Source organism: Colobus angolensis, unplaced genomic scaffold (genome assembly GCF_000951035.1).
Source record: "Colobus angolensis palliatus isolate OR3802 unplaced genomic scaffold, Cang.pa_1.0 Scaffold421, whole genome shotgun sequence".
Classification (NCBI taxonomy): Eukaryota; Metazoa; Chordata; class Mammalia; order Primates; family Cercopithecidae; genus Colobus; species Colobus angolensis.
In genome coordinates, this window is record NW_012117611.1 from 1,783,044 (window position 1) to 1,803,672 (window position 20,629).

Genomic DNA, 20,629 nt, shown 5'->3' on the forward strand with positions numbered 1-20,629 from the left:
AACAAGAAGAAATATTGCTTATAAGTATATTTTCTATAGCAGCTTGCAGATAGCAAGAGCTGTTATGGTGCTCATACTTAAGGTCTGTGCTTGTTTCAAAGAAAGCTCGCCATGTGTTAGGAGCTTGGCAGACGACTTGGTTCTGATTCCTTTTATGTCCACTCTCATTTTTCTTCTAAAATGCAGAAGCAGCAAAGCATCAATTTCTCTCTTTTCCCTCTCTCCCTCTCTCTCTCATAAACACACACACACACAAACCTATTCCCTTCTCCTTCAAAACACACACACACACACACACACACACACACATGCACGCATTTACACTAGTTTCATTTTATTTATTTTTTAATTCCCAAAGGATTCATGGAGCAGGCTGTGTGCAGCTGCCGTACTTTCCACTGGTTAAATTGGCAGTTACCTACTGTGTGGAGTTGCTAGGAGAAGGTGAATAAGCATGATTACAGCATCAGTTGATGTACATATTTTTGCAGTAACAACCTGTGGAGCTGTGTTCTTCTGTATGGCTCTATATGTTATTTTTCTCTTTGTTATCATTAATATTTGTTGCAGTTATTGTTAGATCATGATACATTTTTAAGTGTTAGTTTCAGATCAATTTAGAGACAAAAACCTTGGCATTTAAACAGGCACTTTTTTTTCTCAGGGTGGTGCTGCTGATACTGGCTCCTACCATCTGTTTCCTTATTACATCCTGCCCTCGTTCTGTTGGTAGAGAGAAATTCAGCTTCTTCTGGAGCGCGAAAGTCATTCACGTTTCTCTTGTGCATAATAGAGCTCGTAAACTGTAGGAATTCTGATGTGCTTCAGTGCACAGAACAGTAACAGATGAGCTGCTTTTGGGGAGAGCTTGAGTACTCAGTCGGTCAGTAGTACAGTAGCAGGCTCACATGTACGGATTGTTCTTGTGAGGTCAGAGCATCTGTTTATACTGCTGTCTGCTTAGAGGGGTGGTGAGGTGGTGAGCAGTGGATATATGCCTGTCAAAGTCAATAGCAAATCTGGCAGAGTCTTCCCTCAGCTTTGTACATCAGCACTGTTTTAATAGATAAGAGAGGCTACTGTATAAGTGTGTAAGATTTGTAATGGACTGAGGAATGCTTGTTCTAGCTGCTGAAACTGACTGTAACTGTATTGTCTTAGGAGCATCATCATGGGCTCTAGTGCCACAGAAATTGAAGAATTGGAAAACACCACTTTTAAGTATCTTACAGGAGAACAGACTGAAAAAATGTGGCAGCGCCTGAAAGGAATGTGAGTATGCTCTTTGCTTTTTATTTCCCCCTGAAAGATTTGACTATTAACGTGACTAATTGTTGGTGCCATCCGCCTTTGTGGACTAGTTTGCTTTAGAAAGATTTTCTCTTGAAAAATAAAATGTGCCTATCTCAGCTAACAACTTGTTGAAGGACGAATAGTGTTTTGTACTTGCACATTTTATTAAAGTAAGGTAACTTCTGGGGAAGTCACTTTACTGTCATACTACATGGTTTCTTTTATGCATTCTGCATGTGCTGTTTAGATATGTGGTTCAGATATGCAGAAAGGTAACTAAGAAAGCCATTTGCCAGGATACTGACTCAAATAAAATTTCCCTCAAGTAAGCAGAGAGAGAAATAAGACTGGTACTTCTTTCTCTGTGATTAGATTTGGAAAAGCAATGAGAGGATTAATATGAAAATAAATAATTATACTTTATTGTGCTTATTCTTTTTGCTTAAATGATATTTCTATAAGAAAAAATGCTTACATGGTAAAAATATTAACAGCATATCAAACTTATTGGAGAGTTTTGGCTTTACATTAACCGGTTCATGGTTCACTTCTCCTGAGAGTACAGAATAGTTCCATAGTACATAATAGCCCTTAGTAAAATGGGTCAAGAATTATGCATTTATGTCAAACATGGGATGTAATTACCTAAGTCAAACATTAATTGCAATGCTATTCACCTTGATATTTACACCCTTACATTTTTTTTTAGCTGTGTATGCTACTAGTTCCTGTTTAGTGTTTCAGCACCACACTGTTTATATGCTTTATCTTAATTGTCATAATTTAAAAATCAGATTTAACATTTGACTAAAAATGAGAAATTAGAATATGAATTTTACAGACTATTGTATTGCTTAGTATATTTGCAGATCTCAAATGAAAATATTAATATATTTGCTTTTCTATAATAACAGCTGAAAGAATACTACACTATGCAAAATAGAGATTTTCTATGATTTATATCTCTAATGCTGTGTCTTCACACTATTTTTAAAAATTCAGTACCTGAGTAAATTTGATGTCCCTGTTTGACTTTTTTTTAAAGAAAATTACATCAAACTTTGTTTAGAGGTAAAAATTCCTTCTAGTTTCCTCCATTTGAATGTATTTAATGATGTTTATGTATTTAAATATTGTTCTTTGTATATTTTCTTACTTCTTGAAGTAATACATGGCTTTACAGTGCACTAGTATAAGAGCACAATAATGCAAAAAACATATAGCAGAGAATAACTTTTGGAAAGGAAGCCATCTTTACATTATTTGGATGAACTAGAAATCTGTTTCCAAGATCCATTGAAGATTTAGAAATTACAGCTTTTTGGTGAGGTTGTTCTCTAGGGGAACAAGTAATCCTATCAAAGCAAATAACAGCTCTCAAAATTAATTAGCATAGATGCAAATTAAACATTAGCAGTCATCAGATGATTTGTGTTTTAACCCAATGAGTGGATGAACATCAGTACCGGGAAAATTATGTCTCTCATTACAACCTATTTTAGATTTTCTTCTCCTTAGAAGGATGTTTTACTTTTGTTTTGTTTGCATTTTTCTAGTTTCCTGTAGTTACTTGAATGTATAAAGATGTATGCTGGTGGATTTATGCATATGTCTTTAAGAAATGTGAAAAATGATGTTGTGTTTATTTAATACTTTAGGGCAAATTTATTGACTCACTGTATCAGTTGATCTCAAAGATCAATCTGTCATTTTATTTCAGAAAAGGGTGATAGAGTCATTCAACGGTAGATCTTCATGGATTGATAGAAGGATATATTAAAATATGTACATGCAAAATTAATTTTGAGTTGTGTTTACATAGAGCCACTAAATAATCATTAACCAAGTTTCTTTCTTTCTTTTGAAAATCATTATCTAAGTGACTAAAACGAATGCTTTTTCATTGAATAAAGAAGAAATTGCATTTTGTACTATCACTTCAACTTGTAGTGTTCAATGCTTAGAATTGTCAAAGCGAGAAACTCTAAATCTAAAATCTGCATGACTAATGACAACCAAATTGTTTAATTATGGTATTTTGTACAGTTTGCATTCAGAGGAGTGATGTGAGGGACTCCCTATTCCATTGCTGAAATTGTCTTGTCTATTTAAAATGAAATATTGATTCAAACAGAATTTTGGCTTATCAAAATTGCTAGTCCTAGAATTCTACACTTAAGTTTTGGCAATTAAAATCATGCTGCTCATTAAACCTATCAAACAGTTGTGTACCAGTTTTCTTATTTTTGCTAAAATAGACTCAAGACCTTTAGGTATTTGTTTAGAAAGTGATTTTTAAAATCTTTTACTTTACAAATACATTGACTTATTTTGGCATAATATACTGTTTTTAATCGAGCTTCCAGTATGTAAATTTTAAGGTTAAATAAAAATAGAGACAAAGGTGAAAGTAAAATAATGTTTATTCAATTACACCTTAAATATAGAAATCAGGAACCATTACAGGTAGACATTTAGAGAAAATATCTTATAGGGATTGTTATATAACATAACATTTTAGAGAGTCTTTTGAGTCCATGGAAATAATTTTTAAATTTTGGAACACATATGGAAAACTTTGGTAACTAAATTAAAATATTAATGCTTGTCTACCATTTTTGTTTTCTTTTATTGAGCTTCTTCTAAATTATCTTCATATAATATTTGACACACCATATAAAGTTATATGCCAAGAAATCTCTTTTTCTTTTGTGACAAGAAAGGTGAAACAGTTTCTTACTCCCATTCTGATGCAGACTTCTCTGCATTGGTCTATTAATTTTCTTCTTATATTTACAATCTTTTTATTTAGCTTTTTCCATATTCAAGCACTAATTTGTTACTCAGTACAATAATTTAATTCTACACAATAAGTCATCATCTATGATGGTGGAAATATAAGCAAATAACTATGGCATTAGGTCTTTCATAAATTAGATTTAAAAAGAATTATATACTTGGCCATAACTTATCAATTGTTTAGGGCTGGAAAACACTTCCTATTTCTTATGCCATCTCAACACCAAATGAAATTTCTGATTCAGAAGTTTCTTATGAATTTGGGACCTAGACTTCTTCCTACATACTAAGAAAACATAGCTATCGATAGTCTTTCAAATATTGTTAATTTCATTGATTCCCATGTGGAAAGTTGGTTTGAAGATTTTACAGTATTTCACCTATGCATTGTGTTTCTTTTCCATTTAAAAGATAAATGCCTTTTTGTGTCATGTACTGTTGCTTTTTTTCTCTAAACATACAGAGTTCCACAACTGTGGATTTTATTTAAAAAGTAAACATATTTAAAAAACACTGGTGTTGCTCTTTCCAGTTAGTGACATCGCTATAAGAATTCAGTCTAAGAGGTGACAGCATTTTCAGAAAACTGAAAATTAGCATTTTTCAGGTATAACATTCAGTGAAAATGATATAAAGCTATAGGGAAAAATCTAAAACAAAGTATTATCTTACTCAGGCATTTGACAGAAGAGAAGAAAGTATGAAGTGCCAGAAACCATAAACTACAGACAAAAATGTGATACTCACCACTTCGTAGTACTTATTGCCCCAGTTCCTTCAGTTTTTGTAAACATAGTACTAGAACCTATCACAATTTCAGTTAGAAGCTAACTTTATAGCTGATCACTAATTTTACATGTCTGGACACATACCTCCTTATCTCCCCCATGTTACAAATGTCCAGATATTAATTTTAAGACTTGGAATTGTGAATGCAATGCTTGAAAGACATTAAGTTAAGTTTTTCTCTGTGATTGGTAGGGTAGTGAATATGACTATCAATAGTGAAGTACAAAATGTTTGGAAACAAAAAGTGAAGGAGAGAAGAAGAATTAGATGGTAATCCTTTAATTCTAAGCAACTGTTATTGTTGAAGAGGGCAGTATGTTGTGTAGTTCTCAGATGGAGTTGTCCAGACCCTTATCACTAAGAGGATGTAGCAGAAATATACATTTAGAATAAAAATTAGCGTAAAAAAAGGAAGTGACAGGAGCTAATAGCATCATATTCTCAAATTGGAACCATACTTGAGGATGAAGTATTATAGATAAGACACAAATTTTATCCTTTTACTCTTCTGCTTAAACACCTTTAAATCTTTGCATCCTTCACAGGGTCACACTGCCTACCAACTTGATCTTTGGATTCTCCTCTGATGCCTGTCCTTCTGTGACACGCCTCCTATTCAGACCCAGGGTCACCCAAAAGAAATACTGCTTACCACTCCTCTGCCTTTGCTCATTTTGTTCTATCTTCTGGAGACAATTATTCCTTCATTTTCGTCTTTCAGCCAGAGTTGCTCTTGTTCTATATGAAGCTTTTGGAGTTGTGTGGGGAAGTTTCTGGTGGTTGCAGTGATGGCAAGGTGTTTCTGTATTTAGTGGGCAGCAGGGTCCTGGTAAGGCTAAATACCCTACAGACCTCAGGGCATTTCCTTATCAGGAGGAGTTATCCCACTCAAAATTCTGGTTCATATCCTATTAAAAAATGCACAAAGATTGCTGCTTAAATTTCACTTGCAAAGGAAATTCTTCCTGACCTTCCAGACTAGATTAGCTTTTTATTTTCAGCTCATAAATAACCTGAATTTCTCTTCTCATAACAAAATCCACCTTTCATACTCAGCCACAGCTTTTGAGTGCAAGAGCTATGCTTACTTCATTGGATTTGCTCTTGGATTCCAGCACATGGCACAGTACTTAGCACATAGAAGACAGTGCAAATAATATTTTAAATCAATGAATGAATAAAATTCTGAATCTTATATTGGCTTTAACTAGAAAATTAGATCAGCCAGGCTGCCAAAATAGGGACTAAAACCAGGTGGGAGGATTGGAGATAGATTCACTGCTGGAATAAAGATGGAGAAGATGGAAGGATGTTTGCTTTATCATCTTTATCATCATATTGTTAGAATTGTGCAGATATAACATGTTTGTATTCTTACTCCCCACCAGTGTTCTTAAAAACATAAGTATCTTAAGTAGTTACGCAGCTAGTATCTGATAGAACATGGGTTTAAACATAGATCTACCTAGCTCTGACATTGTATTTAAAAAAAAAAAGATGACAGTCTCAGAATGCTTACCCAAAAAAGATGACAAAAAAAGATGACAGTCTCAGAATGCTTACCCAAAAGACACCAGAAAAGGCTCTACAATGGTGCTCCTTAAAATTGAATTCCCAGGCTTGGGGTAGGCAGACTTATCACCCTCCAGAAATGTCCATGTCCTAATCCCCTGAACCAAAGGATATGTTACTTTATTTGAAAAGGAGAATTAAAGGAGCAGATGGAGTTAAAATTGCTAATCATCTGACTTTAAAATAGGGATAGTAGCCTGGATTATCCAGGTGAGCCTAATGTAATCACAAAGATTCATTTCCTTCCTTCCTTCCTTCCTTCCGTCTTTCTTTTTCAGACAGGATCTCACTCTGGTGCAGTGGAGTGATCTCCACTCACTGCAGCCTTGACCTCCCAGGCTCAGATGATCCTCCCACTTCAGCCTCCCAGGTAGCAAGAACTACAGGCATGTGCCACCACACCTGGCTAATTTTTTATACTTCTAGTAGAGATGGGTTTTTGCAATGTTTCCCAGGCTGGTCTTGAATGCCTGGGCTCAAGTGATCCGCTGACCTCAGCCTCCCATGCCTGACCAATCACAAGGGCTTGAAAAGTGGAAGAGAAAGGCAGGACTGAGTGACAAGGACTTAACTCATCTGTGCTACTATTGAAGATGGTGGAAGTGGGCTATGAGCCAAGGACAACCTCTAGAAACCTGAAAAAATGATAAAACAGATTCTACCTAGAGCTTCTGTAAAGAATGCAGTCCTGCTGATACTAGAACTCAGTGAAATTTGCACCAGATTTCTGAGCTACAGAACTAAAAATAATTCATTTATTTCAAGCCACTGAGTTTGTGGTAAATTTGTTACAGTAGCAATAAAAATCTAATACATGCTTTCTATACCAGAAGAACACATCAACATGACCATTCCTAGCCCCTCCCAACACACACACACACACACACACACACACACACACGATCCCTAGTGGTGAAGCCCTGCCTTACTCTATGGTACATTGGATTCAGATACTCTTTATTCTTAGCCTTTAAACAACTCACTGTACCTCCATCTAACCCTGACTTACCAGTTTCCTCACCAAACTCTGAGATGGAGGGTATTCACTGGATTCGTTTCAAATGTCAAAAGAGAATGCAATCTTTCTTGGAAATTGTTGATAAGTCTGTACGTTGTTCATTATGTGACTGTTTTGATGGATTAATCAGGAAATCAGTTTTTAAAAATCTGTCTTTTAATCATAATCATAATTTGTTTTGAAGAAAACTACTTCATCAAAACCCATTTTGATGTGTAGACATAGTCTTTTTTTTTTTTTTTTTGAGGCAGAGTCTTGCTCTGTCGCCCCGACTGGAGTGCAGTGGCCGGATCTCAGCTCACTGCAAGCTCCGCCTCCCGGGTTTAGGCCATTCTCGTGCCTCAGCCTCCCGAGTAGCTGGGACTACAGGCGCCCGCCACCTCGCCCGGCTAGTTTTTGTATTTTTAGTAGAGACGGGGTTTCACCGTGTTAGCCAGGATGGTCTCGATCTCCTGACCTCGTGATCCGCCCACCTCGGCCTCCCAAAGTGCTGGGATTACAGGCTTGAGCCACTGCACCCGGCCAGACATAGTCTTAATAGTCAGTCCTACATAGCATTATGTTATAGTTAATAGAATTAACATTATTAAGGTGGAATACCTTACAGATTAGGTGGCTTAGAAATTGAACTCTAGAGTTAATCAGATATTTTCTAATACTAACAATACTACTGCTTTTTAGCTAAGTGTCCATGGAAAAGTTATTAATTTATCTAAACTTCACTTTTCTTATTTGTAAAATCCATTAATTGAATTGATCATTCATTCACTCATTCAACAAATATACTCTGACTGTATACTGTGTCAGGTACAATGTTAGACACAGAAGCTTTTGTTCCTGTAGAGGAGACAAACAACAAAAAGTGAATTATGAAAAGCAAGTTAATATGGAGTAAGAAGTGACCAGAAGAAAATGCACCAGGTGATGTGATCAAATTATTTGGGGAAGGTATTTTGGATATTCAGGGATGACTTCTTTTAGGTTATTTTTCAGCTGAGACATGGACAAAACTGATATCTGCCTCATAAGATGCTCGGGTGAGAGGAATTGCTAATGAATGATACCCCTAATTCCTGCCCAAGTTCAGAATTAAGTGAGAGATAGGTTTAGGAGTCCCATAGAGGAACATCAAAATATCAGCTTTATTGCAGATTAAACTTGCATGGAAGAACATGTTTGGGTGTGCAGCTAAATAAACCAGAATTCCTTTGAATCCAACTTAACCTTCAAAACTACAGAACTATAGAACAAAATAAACTTTCTGTTGATTCTGTTGATAGTCTCTTTTGCTGTGCAGAAGCTCTTTAGTTTAATTAGGTTCCACTTGTCTATTAGTGTTTTTGTTGCAATTGCTTTTGGAGTCTTCCTCATGAAATCTTTGCAGGGTCTATTTCCAGAGTGGTATTTTCTAGGTTTTCTTCTAGGGATTTTATAGTTTAGGCTTTACATTTAACTCTTTAATCCATCTCGAGTTGATTTTTGTATATGGTGAAAAGAAGGGGTCCAGTTTAAATATTCTGCATATGACTAGCCAGTTATCTCAGCATCGTTTATTGAATAGGGGGTGCTTTCCTCATTGTTTGTTATCATTGACTTTGTTGGAGATCAGATGGTTATAACTTTATTTTGGGGTTCTTTATTCTGTTCCGTGGGTCCATGTGTCCGTTTTTGTACCAGTGCCATGCTGTTTGTACCATAGTTTGAAGCTGGGTAGTGTGCTGCCTCTGGCTTTGTTCTTCCCGCTTAGGATTGCTTTGACTATTCATGCTCTTTTTTGATTCCATATAAATTTTAAACTAGTATTTTCCAATTATGTGAAAAATTTCATTGGTAGTTTGATAGAAATAACATTGAATCTGTAAATTGCTTTCAGCAGTATGGACATTTTAACAATGTTGATTCTTCCTACCCATGGGCATGGAATGTTTTTCCATTTATTTGTGTCATCTCTGATTTCTTTAAGCAGTGTTTTGTAATTCTTGTTGTAGAGATCTTTTACTTCCCTGATTAGTAGTATTTCTAGGTATTTTATTCTTTCTGTGGCTATTGTGAATGGGATTGCATCTCTGATTTGGCTCTCAGCTTGGATGTTACTGGTGTATAGAAATGCTGTGGGGTGCTGCAGTCTTACACTATTATTGTGTGGTTATCTAAATCTTTTGTAGGTCTCTAAGCACTTGTTTTATGAATCTGGATGCTCCAGTGTTGGGTGCACATATTTAGAAAAGTTAAGTCTTCTTGTTGAATCAAAACATTTATCATTATGCAATGCCCTTCTTCGTCCTTTTTCATCATTGTTGGCTTAATTTCTGTGTTGTCTGAATTAGGAATAGCAATCTCTGTTCTTTTTGTTTTCTGTTTGCTTGATAGATCTTACTCCATCCCTTTACTTTGAACCTATGGTTATCATCACATGTGAGATGAGTCTCTTGAAGACAGCATATGGGTTGGGCCTTGCTTCTTTATCCAACTTGTCACTTTGTGCTTTTCAAGTCAGGTGTTTAGCCTGTGTACATCCAAGGTTAACATTGATATGTGCAGATTTGATCCTGACATATTGTTAGCTGGTTGTTACATAGACTTGATTGTGCACATGCTTTATAGTGTCAAAGGTCTATGTACTTAAGTGTGGTTTTGTGGTGGCTGGTAACAGTTTTTTGTTTCTATGTGTAGCACTCCCTTAAGGACCTCTTGTAAAGCAGGTATGGTGGTAACAAATTCTCTTAGCATTTGCTTGTCTGAAAAGGATTTTAGTTTTCCTTGTTTTATGAAGCTTAGTTTGGCTGGATATGAAATTCTTGGTTGGAATTTTTTTCTGTAAGGATGCTGAATATAGGCCCCCAATCTCTTCTGGCTTGTAGGGTTTTTGCTGAAAAGTTTGCGATAAGCCTAAAGGAGTTCTTTTTGTAGGCAGCCTGCCCTGCTCTCTAGCTGCCTTTAATATTTTTTCTTTCACATTGATCTTTGAGAATCTGATGACTATGTGTCTTAGGGATGGTCATCTCGTATAGTATCTCACAGGGTTTTCTGATTTCCTGAATTTGATTGTCAACCTCTCTAGTGAGGTTGGGAAAAATTTTGTGAGCAATATTCTCAAATATGTTTTCCAAGTTGCTTGCTCTCTCTTCCTCTCTTTCAGGGATGCCATTGAGTTATGGGTTTGGTTTCTAAATAATCTCATATTTCTCAGAGATTTTGTTCATTTTAAAATTGTTTTTTCATTATTTTAGTTTCACTGAGTTGATTCAAGGAATCAGACTTTGAGCTGTGAGATTCTTTCCTCAGCCTGGTCTATTCAGTTATTAATATTTGTGATCATATTATTATACTCGTGTAGTGAGTTTTTCAGCTCTATCAGAACAGTTTGGCTCTTTCTTAAAATGGCTATTTTGTCTCTCAGTTCTTGAATCATTTTAATAGATTTCTTAGATTCCTTGAATTGTGTTTCAAGTTCCTCTTGAATCTCAATAATTTTCCATGCTATCCAGATTCTGAACTCTGTGTGTGTCATTTCAACCATTTCTGGGTAGTTGTTATGGTAATTTGGAGGCAAAAGACACTAGATTTGTGAGTTTCCAGAGTTCTTGCATTGCTTTTTTCTTATCTGTGTAGACTGTTGTTCCTTTAATCTTTGAAGTTGCAGTCCTTTGGATGGGGCTTTTTGCTTTTATATTCTTTTATGCACTTGAGGGTTTGACTGTGGTATAAGTTGGGTTGAGTTGACTGGCTTTGTTTTTGGATTATTTCAGGGGGCCAAGTCTCAGCTCAGCACACCTGGGCTGCATGCTCTAACACTGGGGCCTGAGACCAGGCCCATGACTTTGTTTTATGGCCTGTTGACGTTAAGCACCTGCTACACTGGAGGGGCTGAGGTGTTCCCAGTTCACTGGCAACAACACTTTGATAGGGAGAAAGGTGCTGGAAAAAGCATTTTATTGAGGTTGTAGCAGTGGGGTTTGCATGTGCACATGTGCAATAGTGGTGGTAGGGTAGTAGTGAGGTAGTGGGTTCTGTGTGCACATTCACCAGTGACAATGGGATGGCAGCAGCAGTGGTGGGATCTGCCTGTGCACTGGTGGTGGGGGGGCAGTGAGGTCCACGCATGTATATTTTGGCAGCTGCAGGACACATTTGTGCACATGTGTTGGCAAGGTGGTAGGGGAAGCTGCAGGTAGGTGTGTACTGGTAGGAGCCCATCTACAGAAGCTCTATGATGGTCAGACAGAGTCTGCTGGTGAAGGAACTGTGGTAGTGGCCACTGAGAAGCACCCCAGTTCAGTATCTGTGGTTGCACTGCAAATGGGTGTGTCCAGGCAGGGACTCTGGGGAGAGGCTGGCAAACAGGGGGGCTCCCGGATCAGATTGGCTCTGTCTCATGGGGAGAATAGCCACGTTCTGTCTAGATTTGAGTCAACACAAGCCAGAGCCTGCTAGCAGAGCATGGCAAGCCTTGGGAGATGGGCATCCCTGGCTTTACTCCACTGTAGCTGTTCCCACACTGAACCCTCTGAGCTCTGTGCAGGCTTAAGTCCCACCCCTACCAACTCTCCAAGAAGCTCTCCCTGCCAGCTCAAAAGTCAGTATGTGTCAAGGGGTCTCCTGCAGCTAGGATTCTGGGGGTCTGTGGTGAGAGTGGGTCACTCTACCCCCTATTTTACTCACCCTGTCCCCAGGAGCTGCGCTGGGCCAGGAATGAGCCCTGGTGCTTGGCAATCCCATGCAGCATTTGCAGCCTCCTTTCTCTTCAGCTCAGGGTCTGTTTCCTCTGTCTACTCTCAATGCCCTTCTGAAGATCTGCTTGGAGTGTGCTTGTCATTTTGATGGGTTGGTCTCTTGGTGAGAGAAGGTTTTCCTGGCTACATCTAGTTGACCATCTTGGCTCTTTCCCCCTTGATTGATTTTTCAATTCCTCGATTTTCTTATCTGTAAATGGAAATAATATCATTACCTATCTCATAGGTGTTGAGAGAATTAATTAAATTAACACATAAATTATTTAGAAAAGTGTCCAGAATTCAAGAAATCCTAGCTTTTATTAATCATTATTATTGCTAATATTAAATGCAGAAACAGAATTCTATAATTTTTCATGTACTTTTCTTATCAGAATCAATGCACAGAGTAGGGTTGTCAAGATGCAGAAAGAAGACTTTCTCTTAGCTCAATGGAAGTATTCTCATTCCCCATGTTTCTCTTCACCAGAATCACTATACATAAGGATTTGTGTTTCCTTGGAGCAGGAGCTAGGGTATATAAGGAGAGAGAGCTGAGAAGAAGTGGGCTTTGAGAGTTTCACTGATAGAAGAATTGTCTTGATGGCATCTTTAAGTCAACATCTTGAGGTAGCCTTATGGTGGATTTTAGGTCTCTATAATCATGTATATCTCAGGGCTAGACTTATTTTCCTGAGTCACTCTGGCTTGAAAATTATTCTTTAGGCCTTTTCTTATTACAACCTGGGCCTGGTTCACAACAGACTTGACTTCTCGGTAATTGCTGTCATGTCCCATGTCCATCCCCTCGCTGATTCATTTTAGAAAATGCTGTATTTCCATTACATTACCAGATTTTGTCATTTAACATATTTTAATTAGCTAGTCAAATGTAATATGTGAGCAAGTTTGATTATCATCTGGCAAAGGACTATGCTATAGGCCTTTTGGATATGAAAGAAACTCTTAATTAACATTATTAAACAGATGATAGCGTTAAAGGCTCATGAGAATCATACTACTCCACATATCCAGTCTGAGCAAGTTTTAGGCATGAATGACTATAGTTAAGGAAGGCATAACAATGATAAAAGCTCATTAGAGGCGTATATGTGAAACATTATGACTCTTTTGGTTTCTCCTTTCAGCTACACTTTCTTGAAGCCTTTTAAAAAGATCAAATTTTATTTTATTTATTATAAAATATTTAAAAGCATGGACTTGTACTAAATAGGCCCAGAAAAAGCTCAGTCATGCAGATAATTTTTTGTAGGCAAATTTTTGAAATTTATAGTTATTCAAATAAGTTTATAATGAGTCATGGAAAAAAAATAGTAAAATCTCTAGGCATCAGAGTCTCCAGGAGAAGAAACCTGAGGTCAACATTAACTAAACTCTGCATAAGTATGGATGTTCAAGGGATTCTTGTAAAACAAGTTGTAGATAATTTAAAAGAAAATAAAAATGAACTTATTAGAAAAACAATAATATACTAATTCTGGTCCATTTAAAACTGGACTTTCTAAGGGTTGGTTCAAAATAAACTGTATTTGGACCAAGATAAGAAAAAGCTGAACAACTTTGGTATCAACCACATTTCTGGTTACCTTAAATTATTTAAAAATCACCTCAAAATTGAATCATAGTAGTAATCATACTTTATAATTGTTTTCTGCCTGATACTTTCTGAAAGATTTTACTTTTATCTGTATGGATCAGCACAATTATCTCCAGTCTTTCTGATGAGAAAATTGAGCCTCCAAGATATTAAGCCACTTGGCCACTATTTCACAGTTAGTAAGGGGAGGGCCAGATTCTGAGGCCCATACTTATTCCATTGAACACTGACTTAGATAATTCTACTTAATACTCAAGGCTCTGTATAAAACCTGACATTTCAGGAATTAAAAGCTGTTCTCTTGTTTTGATTTTTTCCACAGTCCTGCCATCTGTTTGTCTAGTTTTGCGTACTCAAAGCTGAATACCAAAGGGAGTTATCCTGTGGCATATGGTTTAGATGTCAGAAACTCCCCAATTTTGTTTCTCTGCTGTAGGACATGTGCTACCATTACCTTTTAAATTAATTTATTTAAACGATGATTCTAGCTAATATCTATAAGAGAATTTGATGTCTTCTAAACTCTTTTACCTCCTTAGAGCTTGGACTTTTGCAAAATTACTGTAACTTGTTTGGCCTTTGGTACCCCCAACCAACCAAGAAAACCCTGCACAATAATGTCTGGGTGCCCATTTCAGAAGATTTTTTTTTAACCAATGAAAATAAATTCAATAATTCTAACCATCAAAACTAGGTATTTCATTTTTGCTTGAGCTACTACTCTATTCTTGTTCTAACAAAACTTAAGCACATAAGAGTGCTCTTCCCTGAAGTAAAATGAGTAGTCTTTCTTATGTTTATTTCCGAAAAATCATCTTAATATACTTTATTCTGCCTTACTTCCCAAACAGAACTTAAACTACACAGTATTTTTCTCAAGCATTCTTAGATTGCACTTAGAGATGGCTAGTATGTGGGTTAAGGGGTTCCTTTCTAACTTTTAGAACTTGAAAAATTTCCAATACTTCCCACTGGTTGCAGTATGAACAAGCATCTTTATGTGTGGCCGTTTGATACTTCATTTCTTAGCAAATCTCTGCTTCAATATCTTGAGTTTTCCCAAGATATTATTTACTTATTTTCTGGAAATTCTGTCATGTTGTTGTTTACTGTTGCAGTAATGGCCCAATTTATTCATGACTTCCTGCATCCATTCTCTCTCATACTTACTCTTGGCCATACACCTTGTTTTAGCCAGTGGGGCCTTACCAAATGTGACACAATCAAAGGCTTAGAAAGGGCTTATGCACTGGAGTTTATGCTCTCTGGAACCCTCAAACTGGCATGTGGAGAAGCCTGGTGAGACCTATTGGAGGATGGGCATGTGGGGCAGATATAAACCACTCCAGCTGAGGCCCCTCTAAACCAAACAGTTAAACACCAGACATGTGAGTGAGGACTACCCAACTTTCTCAAAATTGTTAGAAAACAATACATGTTTGTTGTTGTTGGCCACTAAGTTGTTGGTGTTTTGTTGCACAACAAAAGCTAGTTGATAGGCACCCACAATCATCTCTTAGCCGCTGAATTTTTCACATCATTCTCTCTGGTTTCTAAAGGTTTTTTTTTTCTTTTTGGTTTTTTTTTTTTCTGCCTATCACTCTGCTTACTACTTTCTCATCATCTGCTATCGTTTATTTCTTTGAACTAATCACCAATTAGTAAATATTTTAGAGTTTACAAAAATAAACATTGAGGTCTCTCTTTTTAGAAAGACAGTCCAATAAAATTCATCTACATATTATTTTCACCAGCAAAGCTATCAATGACATGTGTCCATATACAATATTTCTTCCAGAACATGCTCCTTCAGCAGCTGTGTACTGAACTCGTATGGCTCTTCGATTTCTGTGAACAAATGTAATTTCCCACCAAATAGAAGAGAAACATAGATTAAAGCCGGGAAACTGCATAGTTGCATAAAAGAAGATGGTTCATATCCTGTTACCCTGGCAACAGCACTGGAAAGGCCAGGGCTCCCCACACATCCTGTTGCCCTGACAACAGGTCATACAGGGCATGGGAAGGCCCAGTTCCCAGTCTTCTAGGCCCCTTCTTTGCAACCACAAAGACAAAGAAGAAAGTGGTGTTGCATCTTGTTCCTCCCCACCTGCATATTTTGTCTGTTATCTAAACCATTCCAGTATAATATTATCTTTCCAGATGTAAGAGGAGAGCAGGAAATAATGACTTCAGTTTTTACATTAGTAAGTTCTGAAACATATGCTAATTTTTTATTAGTTCAAAGGAGTAAATGATAAGGAGAGAGAGAGAGAGAAAGAGAGAGAGAGAGAGAGATTGAGAATCAAAGTAGTAATGAGAATAAATTGTGGAAACCAGAGAAGCATTAATATTATAAGAACAGTTTAGCAACTGAGAGCTGATTTGGGGTATGTGTCCATTAGCCACACTGGTTAGCCTTTAAAATTTTTAGGGAGTCATCACAAGGAGTCACATCTATAAAATGGCTGTTTATTTGGTTGCCTATGTTTTGCAAGCAGACAATGTATAACTAAACATTAGAAAATGGTGTTATGCTATACAAGTTTTCATTAACTGAATCCCCAATTCTATACAAAATTTTTCCTTTTTCATTCTTATTCAACCTTTTCTTTCGTCATTAACCTTTTCTTTCCACGTAGAGTTCGTAAGAAAGCAATTTGGTCAAATTCTTTTTTTCTCCTCTCTTTCTCTTTGTTCCCTAGGCAATAGGTTTGATTATAAGGAAGAAATACCATTTTGTCTTTATTACTTATATCTTATTTTAAAATAGTTGACTTGGCTGGGCGCAGTGACTCATGCCTGTAATCCTAGCACATTGGGAGATTAAGGTGGGCAGATTGTTTGAGCTCGGGAGTTCGAGGCCAGCCTGGGGAACATGCCGAAAGTACAAAAATCAGCTGCATATGGTGGCGCAGGCCTGTAGTCCCAGCTAATCAGGAGACCGAGGTGGGAGGATGGCTTGAGCCCAGGAGGTGGAGGTTGCATTGAGCCAAGATTGAGCCACTGCACTCCAGCCTGGGTGACAGATCCAGACCCTGACTAAAAATTAAATAAATAAATAAAATAGTAGTAAGTTCAAAACTGACAAATACCATTAATTCTTCTCCTTCTAAACTTCATTAATTGTTCTGTGAATTAAGATAATATTTTAGTTGACTTCTCTGGTTTAAAAGGTAGAGTAACAACTGTAAGTTCTGCACTAAACTAGAAGTCTTACTTAATGAAAATGGAAATGTTGGCAAAGTCTTCTTTTAGAAAACAGGGAAAGGGATTTGTGAAGAAAATATTTTAAATTTAAATTGGATATGAAAGAAGTATAGATGAGTGAAGAGAAAGTATCTTTGGGAGAATGTAATCATGTGAAAGTTGAATTTCTGAAACATCAAGTGGAAAAGTTGAGCCCTAATCCAAATATCATTAGGAGGCTGGGTGCAGTGCCTCACGCATGTAATCCCAGCACTCTGGGAAGCTGAGGTGGATGGATTGCTTGAGCCCAGAAGTTTGAGACCAGCTTGGGCAATTTGGCAGAACCCTGTCTCTACAAAAATAGTAAATATTAGCTGGGCGTGCTGGCACGTGCCTCTAGTCCCAGCTACTTAGGAGGCTCAGGTGGGAGGATAGCTCAAACCTGGGAGGTTGGGGCTTCAGTGAGTCATAATGGAGAGACTGCCCTCCAGCCTGAGTGACAGAGTGAGACCATGTCTCAAAACAATAGCAATAACAACAAAACAGCAACAAAGAACCCAGAATATTATGAGGGCCATTAATGTCAGAGAAATACTCATGATTATCTGAGACTACATTAGGCAACCCTTCTAAGTACTCTAAGTGCACTTCATGTTTCACTGTTATTGTTCATTTAATTGTTGCCTTCTAGGTAACCCTTTATCATCCCTTTGAGGTAACAAGAGGGAAGAAGTAGAATCCTTCTGCTCATTAATGTATCCTCCCTCAGTGCTTAGCATAGCACATGGTATAAAGTACGAACTTCAAAATGGTGTAATATAACAAAGAATGGTAATCAGGCAGTGTGTCACAACATTACAATGGAATAATACAGCCAGTAAAAGCCATAGTTGTTCAACATCAGTGTTAGTTCAGGCTGGAAGGTCGTGAAGGTTTTATGGAGGATTTTTGAGCACTTTTGTAAAAAGGAAGACAGAAAAGAATTACCAGAAAAACCTTACCGGTAGAAATTATTGGGGATGTTATTATATCACAGACAAAAACAAACAAAACACAACAAAAATGAAAACCAAACATTGTGTAATGGAACTTAAGAGTCTTCGGAGGATTGTTGTGAGGGATAAAGTAATACAATCAAAGTGCCCAGGTCCTGTGTCTGGCTCAGAATAAGCATCTACAAATGAAAGCTCTTACTGTAAATTACTTATTTGGCATATTTATGTGGGAAACAATGTGTTTGTTTTTGCCCATTCCTCTGCCAAGTGTAAGATTGAGGTAAAATTTGACTCTAGGTAACTATATAGTGGGTAGGAGGCAGAAGAGATTTAAACACTGACTGAATTAATGAATTTCTTATACTCCAAGGCTCTAATTTTCTAAGTTCTCCACCATGCATATACCAGGAAAACTGAAATTTCTGTTTCAGGATGTAGCTGAATAATTAGGATTATGTTGACAGTATCTTTCAGTGATTAACGAATGTTCTGGCCTCATGTGGCCTTGTAGTCTGGAAAATTCTTGGTGAGTGGAGACGGCTGTGTGTCCTGTGAGAGAAAATTGCCTGCTAAAGTTTCCCAGTTGTAGTGACTCAGACAGGGGGAGATAAGCTGACTGAATTTGGAGGCAATCAGGCTAAATACTTTAGAATTGGCTTCCAGGCTACAACGTGTTGTTCGCTACTGAGTTGAAGACTAAATAATCTTCTCTTCACATGGGTCCTTAAAAAGAAACTTATAAAGCAAGATAATCTTGAAATTTTTCAATGTAATTGGACAATTTTAGCATTTCTCAAGTTTCATTTTTACCAGACATTCAAGTCCAAGGTGTGTGATGAAGCTTGGACAATAGTCACTATTTTGAAACTGTCGCTTAATTTTTGTTCTCAGACTTTATCCTATTATGTGAACCAAATTTCAGTTAGGGATAAATACTCGTAAAATGTTTATGAGAAGATGCCTCTCTCTAAAAGTTAACTCATCTATCCAAAAGGAGATCATATATGCTTAATCATATGTGCTTAATAACTGAGAGTGTTCCAAAATGAAATTCACAGCCAAAATAATAATACCCAGTTTAAGAGATTAAAATATTCCCAGCATTAGTCCCTAAATGACTTTATTATACATACTTTCCAATTATTTTACATGAGGCAATAATTTTTAAAACTCCTTACTGCAAATTGTATCTTTACTAAATAAAAAATGATAAAATACTAAAAATGATTTCTCGTTTATCTCCATTCTTATGTTCTTAAAATTCCTAATTCTATGCTAAATTTGCATAATATACACTTTCTGTAATTAGATAATTTGGTTGTATCTACCAATATTACCTGGGAAACAAGAAATCACATGGAATCACTTTAGAGCACCTTGGAATTAGAAACATATTGCTAAGTAATCTCAAATTCCTTAGAAAGAGAAATTAAGCTCACAATAAAAGCAAAGAATTAAAAGAAAAGGCTGCCCTTGATGAATTCAGATTGCTTTGTTAAGTGTATGTCTTGTGGGTATAGCAGTAAACACTAATGTATACAGTGTGAGTCACACTATGGTAATCTTAGCCACTGATTAGAACTAGCTTAAGAATGAGAGTCATTCAGAAAAAAAAGAAAGCTATAGCCAAATCCATCAGACTATACTGATACTTTTAAAAACACTGAGATACTTTGGAAGGTAGGGCTAATATTCTTTTATCAACTCAACTCTTTTGACTTATTAATACAACTTAATTATTTTTTCATTCTACAAATATTCATTCATTTGCACATGGAGAGTTCCAGCATTACTCTAGGAACCAGGAACATAACAATAAACAGTCCAGATACAATCCCTACCTTCCTGAAGTGTATATTTTGATGGTGGGGTTGTATAATAAACAGGCAAAAGAATATAATGTAATTTTAATAAAACAGGGTACAGCAACAAACTCCTGGGAGTTTCAAAAGTCTGTATTTTAGACCAGAGTGATCAGGAAAGAGCTTCTCGTGATGGTGACTTGTGAAGAGAGACCTTAATGAAGTGAATAGTGAGTGACACCAAGGCCTGAAGCATTGGCCTTGGTATGCAGAGGGAAGCAAGGGCACACACCCCAAGCAGGGTGCGCTTGGCCTGTTTGAGGAAAACCGGTAAGAGCAGAAGGGCTGGAGCACAAGTTGGAGAAAGAGTGGAAGAACTCAATGTGGAGAGATGGGCAGAAGTCAGATGACCCAAGACCCAGCAAGCCTTGATAAGAAGTCAAGATTTTATTTTCTGAGTGGTGGGAAGCCCTTTCAGCTTAGGAGCAGCAGGGTGGCTGGCAGATCTGATTTATGTTTTAAGAAGACTTCTCTGACCATCTTGTGGAAAATAAAGTGAAGAAGTGGAGAGGCAAGGAAGGACAAAATTAAAAATAGGAGGATGTGTCGCAAGGCTCTGGCCTCTGTCCAGGTGAAGGTTCTGTAGCTTTGGTGACATTGGTGCCTTTGGAAGTGGTAAGAAGTATGAAGATTTGGGACATATTTGAGATTAGAGCTGACAGAATGCACTGATGAAATGGATGTGGCGTTAAAGGACGGAAAAGAATGAGGCACAATGCTGTGTGTGTGTGTGTGTGTGTGTGTGTATGTGTAAAAAAGAGTGGGGTTGGGTGGGGGCAGTG

General features: G+C 37.1%; 1 protein-coding gene across 2 annotated transcripts in view; it reads left to right on the plus strand.

The window, feature by feature from the left end:
• The first annotated feature begins 702 nt into the window (after positions 1-702).
• Positions 703-20,629, plus strand: part of PDE1A (phosphodiesterase 1A, calmodulin-dependent) — a 386,517-nt gene continuing 366,590 nt past the window's right edge. The window contains exons 1-2 of one of the 2 annotated variants that reach the window (XM_011956691.1): positions 703-883; positions 1,162-1,272. In XM_011956691.1, coding sequence (XP_011812081.1) covers positions 1,172-1,272 — 101 coding nt within the window. In that variant the 5' untranslated portion in view covers positions 703-883; positions 1,162-1,171. Of the gene's footprint in view, positions 911-1,161; positions 1,273-20,629 lie in introns of both variants that reach the window. The other variant, XM_011956690.1, reaches the window with a different exon arrangement.